The following is a 17476-nucleotide window of genomic DNA, read 5'->3' on the forward strand; positions in this document are numbered from 1 at the left end:
TCTTGCTTAGAGAAGAATGCTGACTGATAAGTATGGAGGAAGTACTGGAGTTGGAATATTATTTTGCAACCATAGTAGTAAAAATTGATTCAAGCAGAAGACACCAATCAATGCTAAATCTGGGGAGGAAGTTAGATGAGAAGCAGGATATATCCACGGTCTTAAAGATGGATATCATCGCTTCTATATGTAATATCCTTAGGAGGACACAACACCAATCATGTAGTATTCAGGCTGGTAATATATAACCTGAACAACATGTAAAGAGCTTGAGCACATCATTGCCTCAATGTTATTACTTCCTATGAAGTGACTTTTGGAACTTAGGTTGAGTTTTCTGAGGTATCTTGAAATACTTAGTTCTTCTCTACCTGAGGCTAATTAAACCAGACTCACTCAGTTTTGTTCCAGAGACCACCCGGTGACCAATGAGGTGTATTACCTTTTAACAGAAAAATGAACCTGATATGTTTTGGAGAGATGTTGCCAGTCTGTGTTCTAAAGCCTTAGTTCTGTTAAAGCCTGTGGAAAAACCATAGCCTTTCAGGAGACCTTTTTCTGGGTTTGGATCTACTCTTTTACTTTTTATTTGGAAATCATTTTGGACTTACAGAAAAATAGCAAGAATAAGAGTACAGAGAACACTTACATTCTTCACCCAGATTTACCTATTGTTAACGTTTTACCCCATCTATTATCTGGCTGTGTATTTTTAAATTTTATTTTCCTTCTTTGTTTTGCAAGGGTTTTGTTCTTGTTTTCTTTTTGGTCGTGTAATATGTTCTAAAGACCTTCAAAGCTAAAGAGGGTGCATAACATTTGCATTTTGAAACCCAGATCTGTCTTGGCCCATTTGTGATTTCACTAGAATTGAGGCAGCCTTTTATCTGGGATGAAGAATAACATTGCAAATTTGTAGAGTGGTGGAAGAATTCACGTGCTTTCTGGTAAAAAGTGCATTGGGTGAGGGGTAGAGGTTGTCAACCCAAGTGTCTTCTGAAATCATTGAAGGATTATCTCAATGCTATCTATTATCAATATGGAAATCTGGGGAGGAATTATATTGGGGCTAAAGAAGGTAAGTGGTATTCCTTGATTAAGTTCTGTTTGGGGAGCAGAGTTAACAACTTACTGGTCATTTAAATACAGTTGAGAGAGAAGAGCAGGGTGCTTAGACATATGTTGATAAAATTACTTAGGTTGGTGAATTTAGTTCTAAGGTCCAAACTGTATTTTGATCAATTAACTTACTTCTTGTTCCTCCCTAGATGTGCGGAAGAGTTTAGGGCACCTTTTCCTGTTAGATCACAGTTCATGAAACTAAGCTTCTTTTTTTTTTGGCTGCTTTGGGTCTTCATTGCTGCATGTTGGCTTTCTCTAGTTGCAGTGAGCAGGCTTACTGCGGTGGCTTCTCTTGTTGCAGAGCACAGGCTATAGGCGCGCGGGCTTCAGTAGTTGTGGCTCGCGGGCTCTAGAGCATAGGCTCAGTAGTTGTGGCACACGGGCTTAATTGCTCCGCAGCATGTGGGATCTTCCCGGACCAGGGATCAAACCCGTGTCCCCTGCATTGGCAGGCGGATTCTTAACTACCGCGCCACCAGGGAAGTCCCTAAGCTTCTTTTTAAGATCTAGAACTTAGTATGTCAGGATCTAAGACTGTTTTCTGTGCTTTAGGACCTTTGGACTTTTCTGAGACAGGCTCATTTTCTTAGAGTAGGAAGATGTGAGGATTTTATGATCACATGAATGAAAATGGAAGTTCGAAAGTTGATATAAATACAAAAGACCAGGCTTATATACAAATATTAATCATTGCAATGCTACAGCAATCCTGTAGTGGAATTGAGGTATTGGGGTATCAGTTAAAATGTGGAATATTCTTTTAATTCACATCTATGGAGTTAAATTTTACAAGCCATTAAACATTGTAACTCAGACTATCTGTCAACATGTAAAAATGCTTGAGACATAATTTGGAAAAATCAGAATATACATTTCCTGCACACTGTGATTGTAACTAAAACTACTTATGTATATGAATAAGATGAAACTTCATAAAAAACTTAATATTGATGAACTATATTGTAGTAGTCAATATGCGGGTAATTTTTCCTGCTCTACTTTTTATACTTTCAGTAATGTTATATAGCATTTGCAGTTAAAAACAAATTAACCACCTTTTTAGAAAAAATTAAGCTTTACTTTTTAGAGCAGATTTAGGTTCATAGCAAAATTGAACAGAAGGTACAGATTCCCCATATACTCCCAACCTCCCACCTGTGCAAAGCTTCCCCCACCAAAGTGGTACATTTGTTACAATTGATGAACCTTTAGTGAATCATCCTTAACACCCAGAGTCCATAGCCAGTTTTTTAAAAAATTAAGTTGTCTGAATTTTGAAAATTGCATCGGGGTTTCTTGGTCAGCGACCCAGAAATCTGTAGGCAGAGAATCCTAGACTCTTACTCTTTGACTCCTGCTAGAGGCTGTATAAAAGTGGAAGCAATAGGCAGTTTATTCTCATTAATCCCCCCAGAAGTCCTCTATCCCCAACCCATTTTACCTTTTAACTCTTTTTATTTCCCTCTCACAGTCAGGGTACTGGGCTCTGCCTGTTCGGTTGTGACTGGGCAGTCCTGTCTGCAGTGTTCCATCTGGAATTGTCTCCTTTCGTCCCTCTCTAGGAAGTGCATTTTCGGCTGAGCACCTCAAGCTTCAACTCCAGAAGGAATCCCTAAATGAGCTGAGGAAGGAGTGTACTGCGAAAAGGTAAATGGAACACTGAGAATGGTTGTTATGAGTGTCGAGTTTACGTTGAGGAGAGGATTTGGAAAAGGAGTATTTTTTAAAGCTGCCGGTATTAATACCAGTTAATATGCTCAATGCCACTTTCATTTGTTCAACACGTACTGTGCTAGAGGCGGTTATGAGACCTCCTAGTATGTAGTCAGAATTGGAAGCATGGACACTGTTCTTCTAGATTTCAGGGCCACAGCATTGTGACTTAATGTTTGCATCTCCTCCTCTTCCTGTCTTCTACCTTTAGTGCAGCTTACAGTTTTTCTTCAGTAACGTCTTCAGACTTACTCCTGTTAGCTCTCTTGGCTGACCTCAACAGCTCCCAGGTTCTCTCTCTAACATCAGTCTCTCCAATTTTCAGTTCATCCTCCATGTTGCTAGCAGACTTCTCCTGAAATACTATTTTACCATCATTTTTTCTCTTCTTAAGAACCAATGGTGATTGTTTTGCTTCACTGTCAAATAACCTTCAATAAAATGGCCCCATACAACTGTAGCTAGTTTCAGTCGCTCCGTGACATTCATTTAACAAATGCTAATAGTTTTTCCCTTTATTTTTTCCAGCACATGCTTAACTTGTTGCCACCTCTGATCTTTTCCTCATCTTCACTCACTTTTTCTAGAAAGTCATCCCAGCCTGCATTTTTCTTTAAGAAACCTTAGCAATTGAGAAACCTGAAAATAACCTTGGAGATCATCTAATCCTCTCAGTTTGCAGATAGGAAAGCAAAGCTCTGGAGGTTAATCTGTCCAGTTCACTAGGAAAGCAGGACTAAATCCCTTTAAGTCTTCAGTGCTCTTTGCATTGTACTACTTTAGATTCCACTTTGACCTACTGTTTCTCCTAAATTACCTCCTTTTTAATTGTTGACACAGTTGAGCAGGTAATATGCTCTACGGGTATTTTAGCTGTTGGTCATGTTTCTTAAATAGTTCAAGAGAAGAGCTACATCATCTCATGCCACAGCCTTTTGCTTTGTCCTTTTTTTATTCTGTTATTTTTGTAATATGGCAGCAGGTTATTTTTTGAGGTAGTTATAACATCTGTAGTTGTAAATGAAAATAGAATACTTTTTTGAGGAAATACCATATGGATATTTCCTAAAAACAAATTGGCCTCAGGTTAAATGAGACCTTGGTCAGCTTACTGAGCCTCTCTAAATCTTGTTTCCTTGTTTGTAAAATGGGTATAGTAATATCAACCGAGTAAGTTGTTGTAATAATTAAATAAAGCCATTTGTGAAGCTCCTGGCATGTAGTAGTAGGTGCCCAGTCAATGATTTTGTACGTTTCACATCTCTTAGCATGGTGTTGGACACATAAAATAGGCCTCAGTATAGTTAGCTTGATTGATAGTATTTAGTGATAGGTCAGGACTCATGTTATTATTCTTGCTTCTACTTCTGAATTTCTATGGCCTAGTACAGACCATTAATCTTTCTGTGCATCAGTTAGGTGGAAATAACTGTTAGAAAGCATGCAAACATGTTTTTTTTAACAACTGTGCTTTTTTTTTCCTCATTAGAGAACTCTTTCTGAAGACTAATGCCCAGTTGACAATTCGTTGCAGGCAATTACTATCTGAGCTTTCCTACATTTACCCTATTGATTTGGTAAGTTTCAAATTTTCTGGGGAAAAAAAAGTTTTTTTTAAGATGATTTCTGTTTGAAATTTACTCTCAAAGCAAAAACTCATTGCTCTAGTCTTAATCATATGGTCTGTCATGATTCATTCAGAAGCTAATATTTATTTAAAAACAATAAATGCTGGAGAGGGTGTGGAGAAAAGGGAACACTCTTGCACTGTTGGTGGGAATGTAAATTGATACAGCCACTATGGAGAACAGTATGGAGGTTCCTTAAAAAACTAAAAATAGAACTACCATACTACCCAGCAATCCCACTACTGGGCGTATACCCTGAGAAAACCATAATTCAAAAAGAGTCATGTACCAAAATGTTCATTGCAGCTCTATTTACAATAGCCAGGACATGGAAGCAACCTAAGTGTCCATCATCAGATGAATGGATAAAGAAGATGTGGCACATATGTACAATGGAATATTACTCAGCCATAAAAAGAAATGAAATGGAGGTATTTGTAGTGAGGTGGATGGAGTTAGAGTCTGTCATACAGACTGAAGTAAGTCAGAAAGAGAAAAACAAATACAGTATGCTAACACATATATATGGAATCTAAGGAAAAAAAAAAAAAAGGTCATGAAGAACCTAGTGGCAAGACGGGAATAAAGACATAGACCTACTAGAGAATGGACTTGAGGATATGGGGAGGGGGAGGGGTGAGATGTGACAGGGTGAGAGAGTGGCATGGACATATATACACTACCAAATGTAAAATAGATAGCTAGTGGGAAGCAGCCGCATAGCACAGGGAGATCAGCTCGGTGCTTTGTTACCACCTAGAGGGGTGGGATAGGGAGGGTGGGAGGGAGGGAGATACAAGAGGGAAGAGATATGGGAGCATATGTATATGTATAACTGATTCACTTTGTTGTAAAGCAGAAACTAACACACCATTGTAAAGCAATTATACTCCAATAAAGATGTTTAAAAAAAAAAAAAGTAGTTTTGGAATTAGTTGTCATTAGGTTCCACCATTTGATTTTTTTCTATCAATTTGGTGGTGGGGTGCACTCATCTTCATCTGAAAGAATGCCAAATTATTTCTGGTTTCTTTAGGACATTTTCACTCAACCAAATTATCAACTTTCACCATATCTGACACATAGATGCAGATACACATGCATTGCTTTAAAAATAACGGCTAATTAATTTATATTTATTAGTATTACTTAAGATATTCCTGAGGGTAACTGTCAGGATATTAAGTTTCTGAATCTGGTTTCTTAGAGTAAATACAAGTGTAACTGGTTAGGATTTGTTTTAGAGAACTAAATCTGCTAAATTTGGTGGGTTTGTTTTCTTTTTAATGAAAAGAGACTTAAAAAACTAATTTTCTGAGAGGAAACCTAATAGGATTTTAAGTTGCTCACAGAATCTTGTTAATTCTACTTAAAATTTTTCATTTATAGCTATGAATTGGTCAAACGATAGTTTTATGATTAAAATTTGACAGTTTTTTGCTTAGATATGATGTTTTAAATGTTTATAGTATAGAGAGTTTGAAGTGTATATCAATGTACAGAATAGTATAATAAATCATCATGTACTCATCATTCAGCTTCAACAATTAGGTTAATGTTTTGAGTCTATGACAGTATTGTCTTTGAATTAATACTGACGTAAATTTTTTAGATTTAGAGCTTCTTTGCTTTATACATAAACAAAGTTAATTTCATTCTTTGGTTGTATTTACAGAATGAGCATAAGGATTACTTTGTATGTGGTGTCAAGTTGCCTAATTCTGAGGACTTCCAAGGTATTTTATTTCTTTTACTTCTAAAGATTTGGTATAATTTATGGGTATGTTGCAGGGAAAAAGAGAGATATCTTGAAATGTTGGTTGCCTGGCACTTTATCTGGAAGGGTTTCTGGACCTTCTGTCCCTTCCCAATTGTAAGTATATAGTGTCAGATTCCCTGATGGAAGGCTTAAGAGGATATTTGGTCTAATCATGAAAAAACAAAAAAATTGTTGAACTTTCTATTTGAAAGTTAAAAGAAAATAGTTTTTGAATGGGCTTTAAGAAAATCAGACAGTAGAATTCTCAAGAATACTAATAATATCCCTGTCCTTTTGGTTTGATTTTTCATGAAAAATTTGTGTTGGGAACAAAGCAATAAACATTAATTTGTTCTATTTAGAAAACCGTATTTCTGCTGACGTAAAATGTATTTGAAAATTTAATTTTGTGACATTCCCACCCCCGTGGGTTAAACTTGTTGTACTGTCATTTCTGTGCTCTTTTAACTAAAATAAATTTACATTAAAGATTTTATAGATATGATTCATAGTAATTGCTATATTTAAAAATATTTTTCCTAATCCCTTTACCAGTATGCCAAAGAAAAGAACTTATATTATTTGGCATATTGGTTAGAAAGATTACTTTTATTGTTAGCAAAGTAGATTCTTTTCTCCTAATATAAACAATGCTTTGAGGACTATTAAGTAGTTGTGTAGATTACTCCCAAAGCTAGCACATTAATCTATTTGGGAATAAATTATTCAAGAAGAAAACATTACTAGTTCTGATTGCGACTTTCTTCCATTTCCCTATAAAGAAAATGTTATTTGTGGCCCTTTAACACTTAAGACTATTTTAATATATTACCTCCTTTGTCCTTTATAACAAGACTTACAACAAGTAGTTGGGACGTAAGAAGAGTGATACAAATGAACCTAGCTATGAAACAGATACAGAATCAGGGACACAGAGAATAGACTGGTGGTTGCCAAGGGGGAGAGGAGTGGGATTTTGGGATTAGCAGATGCAAACTGGTATATATAGAATGGATAAACAACAAGTTCCTACTGTATAGCACAGGGAACTATATTCAGTATCCTGTGATAAACCATAATGGAAAAGAATATGAAAAAGAATGTAAATATATGTATAACTGAGTCACTTTGCTGTATAGCAGTAATTAATACAACATTGTAATTCAACTATACTTCAATAAAAAATAAATTTAAAAAAAAATGGAAGAGTGATTAAAACAGGAATGGGAAGACCTATATTTGAGTCCTGGTTCCCCTTCTAGAAACCATCAATTTTGGAGCAAGTCATCTAAGCTTTGAGTTGATTTTCTAATTGATAGTATGAGCACATTAGTTCATGTACTACCTGTTTTACATGATTGTTAAGATTTTATTTAAGAGCAAGACATTTTGCCTTATCTTTAATCCTCCTGAACACACACAAAAGAAACCTATAAGGAAGGTGGTATAATCTCATTTTACAATGTGTAAATGAGCTATTTAGTGACTTGCATGAGACCACAAAGCTAAGTAATGATCTTGCTGGGATTTGTCTGGTTTCCATTGTACAGTGTTCCCTCTAATCTCTGTAAGTCATACAGATGTGCTTTGGTGTTAATTTTAGGTGTTACTTTTATGTTATGGTGTCTTGAAGCTCATGACACATCTTTTCCCCCATTCTTTCATTCATTCATTTATTTAATAAACCTATTAAGTACCTTGAGCCCTGTGTCAGGTTGCAGGGATACAGAATATTCATTTATTGAAAAAAATATCAGTTGAGCACCTGAATGCCAGACACTGTGCTGTGTTTTGAGGATATAACGATGGAAAAAGCAAATATATTCTCTTCTTTCATGGAGTATACAACCTATTGAGGGAGACAGGCAATAAACAAGAAAATAAGTATTTAAAAAGTGTTTAATAAAGGAATACACTATCTTAGACAATAGTGGAACCTACTGTAGATAAAGCAGTCAGAGAAGACCTGTCTGAGGAGAAACATTTAACCCAAAATCTGAAGGCTGAAAGGTACCAACTACACTACAGCTGGGGGAGGAGCATTCCTAGAAGAGGGAGCGGTCATGATGGAGGATACAGAGGAATGGGCTTGATATATCTGAAAAATTCAGGGTGAGGGGCATGGGAGAAGATACCTGTATTTTGGGCAGATCATGTAATCTCTCAGAGCTTAATTTCTTCACCTGTAAAATGAGGTAATATTTACATCTTAAGTTCATTGTGATGATTGACTGAGATTGCATTTGAAAGGGCTTTTCATATAGAAGGCACTCAATAAATGTAATTGGAATTAGTTGCAAGAGAGAGGAAGGAAGGAAGGACAGAAAAGACCAGAGCAGCCCTGTGTGGCTGGAGCATAGTGAGAAAAGGGAAGAGTTCCATCAGAAGAGGTAAGAGAGTCAGCCAGGGCCTTGAGGCCACTGGAAGGAGTTTCTAGTTTATTCTCAGTGGAGTGGGAAACCCCTGAAGGGCTTCAAGAGGGGGGATGATATGAGTTGATTTATGTTTTTTAAAAGTCACTCTGGCTGCTAAATACAGAATGATTTGAGAGGCGGCAACAAGAGAAGCAGGGCTATCGGTATTGGAGTATCACCTTAATTCATTCTGGGATGTTTCTTGATTCTATTTTTGTTTTCTGGAGGTGATTTATTTCCTAGTTTTTCCTAGCTTTTGTTTGCTATCTATACTTAGTATGCCCAACAAGCTGAATACATTCCTTCTTCCCTTAACAAAGTTAGTTTAGCTTTCAAGTGCAGTTTTTACTGCTAAAAAAATGAAATGGGAGATAAAGTGAAATAAATATGTCATTCTACTCTAAGGCCCTGTTTACTTCCCATGACTCCTAGGAATCAGAAATTTTAAGAAGCACATATGGTAGTATTGGACTTTAAAATCTTACGTTGGCATTCTGTAAGGCACTTCCATGTACTAAATTTACTGAGTGCCTTGTGTGTGTCATTTACGGTGTCAGGTGCTGGGAGTGTACAAAGGTAACCAAGGCATTGATCCTACTTCTGTGAAACTTCAGTCCACTTGAGGTTAACCAGGCACTTAGAAGAAGTTTATACCGGTACATGGGACTCAGAGAGTGGGAATAATCAGGTCTATCAGGAGGGAATCAGGAAAATCTTTATAGAGAAGATGATGCCTGAGGTATTTTAAAAGATGAAATAGTATTCCACTGTTGAAAGAAGGATGGGACATTTTAGGTTCGGTGAGTAGAAATATGGTAACGTGGAACATCATACATGATGCTGTCTTGTTTATTTAATTCTCACCACTGTGAGAATTAATTCCTTCTGTGAGGGAAAGAATTATACTCAACTTTTTTTTTTTAAAGACAAGAAAATTGCGGCTCAGAGAGATTAGTTAATTTTTCCGAAGACTCATACTAGCCAGTGGCAGAGCTAAAATCATCCCTGGTCAGCCTGATTTTAAGGTCCATATTATTCCTGTCATGATGCAGTTTTCTTCCTTGTTTTGAATAATAACCTCTTCCAGACTTCTGACAACTTTTAGTGTTCTGTAGCAGCTGCATTCTTAGTAAGACTCTAGTGACAGAACTCTAAACCGTTTATTCTGTTACATTCATGAGACTTTGCTGGGATAGGCTTTACACTGTATGGCTTGATACTGTTTGGGAAACTCCTCCATAGTGACCCAACACTTACTGTGCTCTTCTACTCTTCTAACTGGGTAAGTTTCAGTTAGAATATTCCAGAGAGACTGGGACACAACGGGAGAAAGTTGTCCAGTGAAGGGTATTCATTTGAGTTCCATTGACTGAGACATTTCTCATCCAAAATAAAAAAAAAAAAAAGAAAACTGTTTGTGTGTGTTTTTAAGTAATCCATAACACGAGAGCCTTTCGTGGTAATGAGACCCAGATTTCCTTCTATGTCTGTATCCCTTCATGCAGGCATGATTTCTTGGAAAGGAGAGTCCATATGTCAAACAGTGTCTCATTGAGAACATGGAATCATTCCATAGATGCTGTGGCAATGATTAGAGTCTTAAATATTTTGTCCTGTCTGGATCAGTGGGTGGATGGTTCCTTACCAAATCAGCTGCCTCAGTGATTGGGAAGGCAGGATGGTAAGAGCTTTTAGATCACTTATTGTACTTGGATGCATTTGAATATTAGTAGTTTGTCCAACATGTAAGTCAAAGGGACATTTGAATGAATTTATAATGTTGTCATGGCCATTGTGGGTTTGTGGAATCTATTATCATAACAATTACATAAAAAGTTTAATTATTATAAAAATTACTGCCCCCCCGAGTAGATACCTACATTTAAAAAACAAACCACAGGGGCTTCCCTGGTGGCGCAGTGGTTGAGAATCTGCCTGCCAATCCAGGGGACACAGGTTCGAGCCCTGGTCTGGGAAGATCCCACATGCCGCGGAGCAACTGGGCCCGTGAGCCACAACTACTGAGCCTGTGCGTCTGGAGCCTGTGCTCCGCAACAAGAGAGGCCGCGATAGTGAGAGGCCCGCGCACTGCGATGAAGAGTGGCCCCCGCTTGCCACAACTAGAGAAAGCCCTCGCACAGAAACGAAGACCCAACACAGCCATAAATAAATAAAAAATAAATAAATAAATTTTAAAAACAAACCAGAAATATTTATTATGAGGAAACTGCAGAATTTTGTTTTGCTTGTAAGCCCCTTAAAACATTGTTTTAATAAGGGCTTTTTCACTTACCTGAGTCTACAGTTTATTCCTGTTCCTCCCTGAACCCTCCCACTCCCCCTCTAACTTCTTTTCACCAACAAACCTATCATCTGTGACCTTTCTAACCCCCAGAGCAGCATAAGGAATACAAGCCTCTGCTCTGCATTAGGTGTTAGGGGCGTCATTAATGCTTACTGGAAAAGCACACCCCAGAGAGCCAGGTTTTGGCTTTGGCAGGTAAAAAGTCTTTTAGATCTTGGAATGCTGGAAACCTTAAACCTTTTGGTTTTTTTAGCTAAAGTGATTGGCAACAGAATGTGACATCTGAGGTTTCGTGGCCAGCAATAGCCATAATTAACCACATGAGCTCACATTTTCCCACTGGAGGTTCAGTGGTCTTGGGGTGATGAAAGTGACTTCCCTACCAGGAGGTGGTTTTCCTTTTGAGGGTATTGGAATACCCTTGGGCCCTGTAATGCCTTACCCGTGGTCCTTTTAAAATGCTTTTTAATATAAAGCTTCAATATTGGAAATCCAACACCACGGTGTTTAACTGCGAGGCTGTGACGGAGCACTATGGCCTGGAATGGGAAACAACCTAGGGTTTTTAATGGGTGGAGTGGGGAGTCTTGTGGTGGAAACAATGGTGAGTGTGAATAACTAGAATCAAAACTGATTTCCAGTATTAGCCAGTTTTCAGTTTTTGCTATTTCTTTTTGGTTTTTGATGTACATATATAGGATTCTCTTAGAGATGCCCTTTTATGTTTAAATTTAAGCAAAATTGTTTTGTTTTTAATTAATTTTATTTATTTATTTTTGGCTGCTTTGGGTCTTCGTTGCTGCGCGCAGGCTTTCTCTAGTTGCGGCGAGCGGGGGCTGCTCTTCGTTGCAGTGCGCGGGCTTCTCATTGCGGTAGCTTCTCTTCGTTGCGGTGCACGGTCTCTAGGTGCGCAGGCTTCAGTAGTTGTGGCGCACGGGCTTAGTTGCTCCGCAGCATGTGAGATCTTCCCGGACCAGGTTCAAACCCGTGTCCCCTGCATTGGCAGGCAGATTCTTAACCACTGTGCCACCAGAGAAACCCACAAAATTGTTTTGATTATTGAAAGGAGGTGATGTTAGAAGACCAGTTTCCGTTCTTTTAATATATATGTGGATGTAGTCCTCGAAATAGGCAAACTTAATTCTTTAGTATTACCCTTTTAGTAATACGGAAAACTGGAGATGCTTGAGAGTTTAGCATTGGATAGATTTTTTAAACTATAGTTTGCATTTGACCTATTTTGGGCAGGCTAACTAAGAGGCCTTCTGATTTTTGGAAGTTTTCTAATCCTTTTCTGTCAGGTCACATACGAAAGGAAAAGCTTACTTACTGAAAGTTCTCTTTTTCTTCCTCTCCCTTCAAAAGAAGGTTCTGAAAGACCAAGTCCTTTTACTGATAGAAGTATTTTAAATTTGATAAGCCCTATTCTTTAGAGAAAGCAGGAGGCAGGATTCAGCAACATCTGATGGAACTCACCATGCCAGCTGTGCTTCCAGGGATAAATATTTGGGGGGCTGGGGTGTAGATACAATTCTCTCTCCCACTCCATCCTCATAGTTTTTACTTATATGGCTTTGACCATGTCACTTATGCCACGTGAATCTTATTTTTCTCATTTCTAAGTTGATAGCATCAGATTCAGTGATTTCCAAGGTTTCTCCTGGCTCTAATATTATATATGATTAAATTATAAGGTAATGCATTTACAATGTAATGCAATTTCAGTCTCTAAGGTAGTCTGATATACATATTTCAACAGTAGTAAAGTATTGTAGTACTGTGAGTCTGGGCCAAGAGCACATGGTCTAAAAATAGGATTCTCGTCAGTTCGGGCATGCCCAGTAGTCAGTTGAAAGGAATGCTGTTTGATTTTTTTTTTTCATCAGTTTGATTTGAGAGAACATGTTACCAAGGACTTTTTATGTGTTCTTTGCCCTTACTAGAAAAGTGTGAAGAAACTAAGATAATACACGTGTGTCATATGCTTGGTGTGTTCTAGGCTCCGAAGTTAAAAATTGTTACACTCCACAGTAAAGTTCTGCGACAGTGTGGTAGGGTGCTTAAAGACAGAGGCATCCGTGTCAGGTCAACCCATATACTAGCTGTCTTAGTTTGGACAGGTTCCTTAACTTCTTTGAACCTTATTTCTTCACCTATAAATGGAATGAAATAGCATATAAAACATGCCCAGTTTATTAATTGTTGATGAATGAATGACTGTCAGAAATAAAGCATCATGGTCAATTCCTGGCAGAAAAAAAAAGTGTACAATAAAAGTTACCTATTTTTACAGTATGGTCAAGGAATCTGCTTTGGTAGTCAAGGGTGGAGAATGCACTGAGTAGTATACGGCTATAGTAGGGGTCCTACAGTAAGAAGGTAGTGCTTAGATAACCAAGTTTAAATATAAAAAAGAGGAATGTGGAAAATATTACTAATAATTGAAGTTAAAGGTACTCTTAAAAATCAGGAAATACTCAAGCCAAGGTCATCTCAATCATTTCAGCCTTTCTCTAGCCAGATGTATTACAGATATGTGTTAAATGTGTATGTGTGTGTGTGTCTGTGTGTGTGTGTGAGAGAGAGAGAGAGAGAGAGAACCTTTTAAAGTATTTTAAGAATATTGTATACCAAGCAGTTACTTTTTCCTTCCCCCTGGGGCAAGCTTAAAACTTTTTATTGTGTTACCCTCAGTTCTGGGCACCTGAATGATTATTTGTCACTTGGGTAGGCAGTAGCAGAAATCTAGATGTTGAGTTAAAAATCTGTGACTTCTTAAAATCTGTGACTTCTTAAAAGATACATACTTATGTTTGACTGTAGGAGACGTGTATTTTTTCCAACAGTTGCTTCCACACAAAAATTGCATAAATGGAATATATATGAACAATGTGGTTTTTGACCTTTTACTATTAAAAACATTTTTTCTCCTTATCCTATCTCAAACTTCACAGACTTAAACAATGCTCTCTTTATGAATATTGAGAACATACCCCATAAGGATGCACTGTGTTGTTTCACTTCACCTTGGAATTAATAATGTTGTACAATAGTACAACAGTACAACTGTTTTGCTTATAAAGTTGTTAACGAGTAAAATGTATAATGTTAATATAGATGTAATGTTTAAACCTCTGAAACTAATTTTTGCATTGTATAATAGACTCAGGTATTATTTTTGCCCTTAAAAATGCTGGGAAAGAGAGTAATGGAGATTTGAATGTAGTAAGAACTCTTAAGATTATATATCAAATTTTAATCTCATCACATTAATTATTGGGAAATAGTTTTAAATGTAGTAGATGAAATTTCAAATCTTATTAATATGTTTAGATTTCTATAAAATTCATATAATTTAGATAAGTGAATAATATTTTATCAATTATTTCTTATAAAATCTCTCTTGAAATTGATTTATTATGATCTCATAGCTACATTTATAAGGTAAATAGTTATTTTCTATTTCTCTGTTTTTGAATTTACAGCAAGAGATGATGGAAGCATTGCTGTTGCCCTTGGTTACACTGCACATTTGGTATCAATGATTTCCTTTTTCCTACAAGTGCCCCTCAGATATCCTATAATTCATAAGGGATCTAGATCAACAATCAAAGATAATATTAATGACAAGCTGACTGAAAAGGAGAGAGAGTAAGTATCCTTTTAAAATATTCTTTTAACATTAAGGCAGTATGAAGCATCGACTATATTAAAAATATAAAACGTGACCTAGATTGTGGTGAATTTTGTATATCCTTTGTAAAGTGCTCCATTTCTTTTAAATAGAGTGTAGTCAAAATTGCTATTGTTAGCAAAATTGACTCATTCAAATTTAATTTGCTTTTGTGAGGCAAGTATCATATACTCTGCAAATATTCATGTAATATCTGTTGCCGCTAGTCACCAAATGAAATGCTTAAAGATTTGTCAGAGAGACAACCAGGAAAAAGATAAAAGACTTAACAGCAGATTGTACATATCTAAAGAATGGGTTTGTTAACTGGAAGATAGCCCAGGAGAAAATACCTGACCAGGCACAAGTACAAAAGAGATGGATTTATCAAAAAGTGCTAGACATATGTAGGACACAATAAAAAGTCTAATATACATATAATTGGAGTCACAGAGAGGGAGAAGAGAGCACATAGGGTAATTGTAACATTTTAAGAGATAATGACAGAGTTCAAATTTGACAAAAGACATCAAGCTATAAGTTCAAGAAGCATTAAATACAACACAAAATAAGTACAAAGCAAACATACTTACGGGAATTATAGTAAAACAGCTGAAAACCAAAGAGATAAAGTGAAAATATTAAAAGTACCTAGAGAGAAAAGAGATTTGCTTCAAAAGAGCAATAATAAGGCTGAAAGCTAATTTCTTAAGAGAAACATTGGGAACCGGAGGTGATGCAGTGACATTTTTAAAGCATGTAAAACAATACTGCCAACTTAGAATTCTGTATTCAGTGAATTATCCTTCAAAAATAAAGGCAGGGGACTTCCCTGGTGGCACAGTGGTTAAGAATCTGCCGCCAAAGCAGGGGATACGGGTTTGATCCCTGGTCCGGGAAGATCCCACATGCCATGGAGCAACTAAGCCCGTGCACCACAACTACTGAAACCCATGTGCCTAGGGCCCGTGCTCCACAACAAGAGAAGCCACCACAATGAGAAGCCCGCGCACCACAATGAAGAGTAGCCCCCGCTCGCCGCAACTAGAGAAAGCCCACGCACAGCAACAAAGACCCAATGCAGCCAAAAATAAATTAATTAAAAAAAAAAAAAGTAAAGGCAAAATAAAGACATTTCAGACTATCAGAACTGAGAAAATGCATCTCAGCAGACCTATACTAAGGGAAATACTAAAGGCAGAATAAAAATAATCTAGCATAGAAACATGGAAATGCCTCTCCTCCAGAAATTCTGATTCAGTTGATAGGCCCAGACATGAGATATATTTTTCTAAAGCCCCTGAAGTGACTGTAATGTGCAGTCAGGTTTGAGAACCTCTGTTCTATTGATGGATTGCGAATGTTGTGTTCGTGGGCGTGAAGAAATGAAATATCCTCCACTCTATTTAGGAAACTGCAAGAGAAAAGGCAGGAAAGGTGGGCATCAGTGGAAGAATTTAGTACTATATCTGGTAGGGCTTGTAAGTGGAGGGCAGGGAGCACATGTATAGTTTTATTCAGTTCCTTTTCAAAGGCATTGATTAATTTATAGCCCAAGTATTATTTTCAATTTCAAAACCTTTTATTTAAAGAGAGCCTGAAATACGTATGTTTGACAGAAGGGGACATGAGTATGGTTTCTTTCCTCTTTTTAAAAAATTGATGTGAAATTCACATAACATAACTTTTTTAAAGTGTACAATTCAGTGGCATTTAGTATCTTCATGGTGTTAGGTAATCACCACTTCTATCTAGTTCCAAAACATTTTCATCACCCTGAAAGAAAACCCTGTATCTATTAAGTAGTCACTCCCTGTTCTCCTACCCAGTAACCCCTTTCTTCAGTCCCTGGCAGCCACCCATTTGCTTTCTGTCTCTATGGATTTACCTGTTCTGGATATTTCGTATAACTGGAATCATTTGCAACATGTAACCTTTTGTTTAGGGTTTCTTTCACTTAGCCTAATATTTTCAGTGTATTCACATTGAGCACAATCAGTGCTTCACTTTTATGGCTGAATAATATTCCATTGAATGTATATACCACATTTTGTTTATGCATTCATCTGTTGATGGGCATTTGGGTTATTTCCACTTTTTGGCTATGATCATTCATGTACAAGTATTTGTTTGAGTATCCATTTTCAGTTCTTTCGAGCATATAACTTGAAGTGGAATTGCTGGGTCATATGGTAATTCTATGTTTAACTTTTTGAGGCACCACCAAACTGTTTTCCACAACAGCTACACCAGCTTACATTCCCTGGTATAAAGTGGTATACATATCATTGTGCTTTTGATTTGTTATTTCCTTAATGACTAATGATGTTGAACATTTCTTCATGTTCTTGCTGGCCATTTGTATATCTTATTTGGAGAAATACCTACTCAGATTTTCAGCCTGTTTTTTTTCCTTTCAGTTTTATTGAGATATAATTGATATACAGCACCGTAAAAGTTCAAGGTGTACAGCATAATGACTGACCTATATACATCATGAAATGCTGACCACAGTAAGTTTAGGGAACACCCATCATCTCATATAGGAAAAAAAATTAAAGAAATAGAAAAAAAATTTTTTCCTTGTGATGAGAACTCTTAGGACTTACTCTCTTAACCACTTTTATTTATAACATTCAGTGGTATTAATTATATCAATCATGTTGTATGTTACATCCCTAGTACTTGTTTATCGTATAACTGGAAGTTTGTACCTTTTGACTGCCTTCATACAATTTCCTCCCCCACCCCTTACCCCTCCGCCTCTGGTAACCATAAATCTGATCTCTTTTCCTATGAGTTTGTTTGTTTTTGAAGTACAGTTGACCTACAACACTATGTCCTGGTAACAACATAGTGATT

At 36.9% G+C, this 17476-nt stretch overlaps 1 protein-coding gene across 6 annotated transcripts in view; it reads left to right on the forward strand.

Annotated features, from left to right (window-relative positions):
- UVRAG (UV radiation resistance associated) overlaps positions 1-17476 on the forward strand; it is a 316243-nt gene that overhangs the window by 175336 nt on the left and 123431 nt on the right. For all 6 annotated transcript variants that reach the window (XM_082342238.1, XM_082342240.1, XM_082342239.1 and 3 more), the window contains 4 exons: positions 2685-2769; positions 4325-4412; positions 6139-6199; positions 14427-14592. In XM_082342238.1, the coding sequence (XP_082198364.1) occupies positions 2685-2769; positions 4325-4412; positions 6139-6199; positions 14427-14592 (400 nt within the window). The remainder of the gene's footprint in view (positions 1-2684; positions 2770-4324; positions 4413-6138; positions 6200-14426; positions 14593-17476) is intronic.

This window comes from Balaenoptera borealis (assembly GCF_965194805.1).
Source record: "Balaenoptera borealis genome assembly, chromosome: 11".
Taxonomy (NCBI): Eukaryota; Metazoa; Chordata; class Mammalia; order Artiodactyla; family Balaenopteridae; genus Balaenoptera; species Balaenoptera borealis.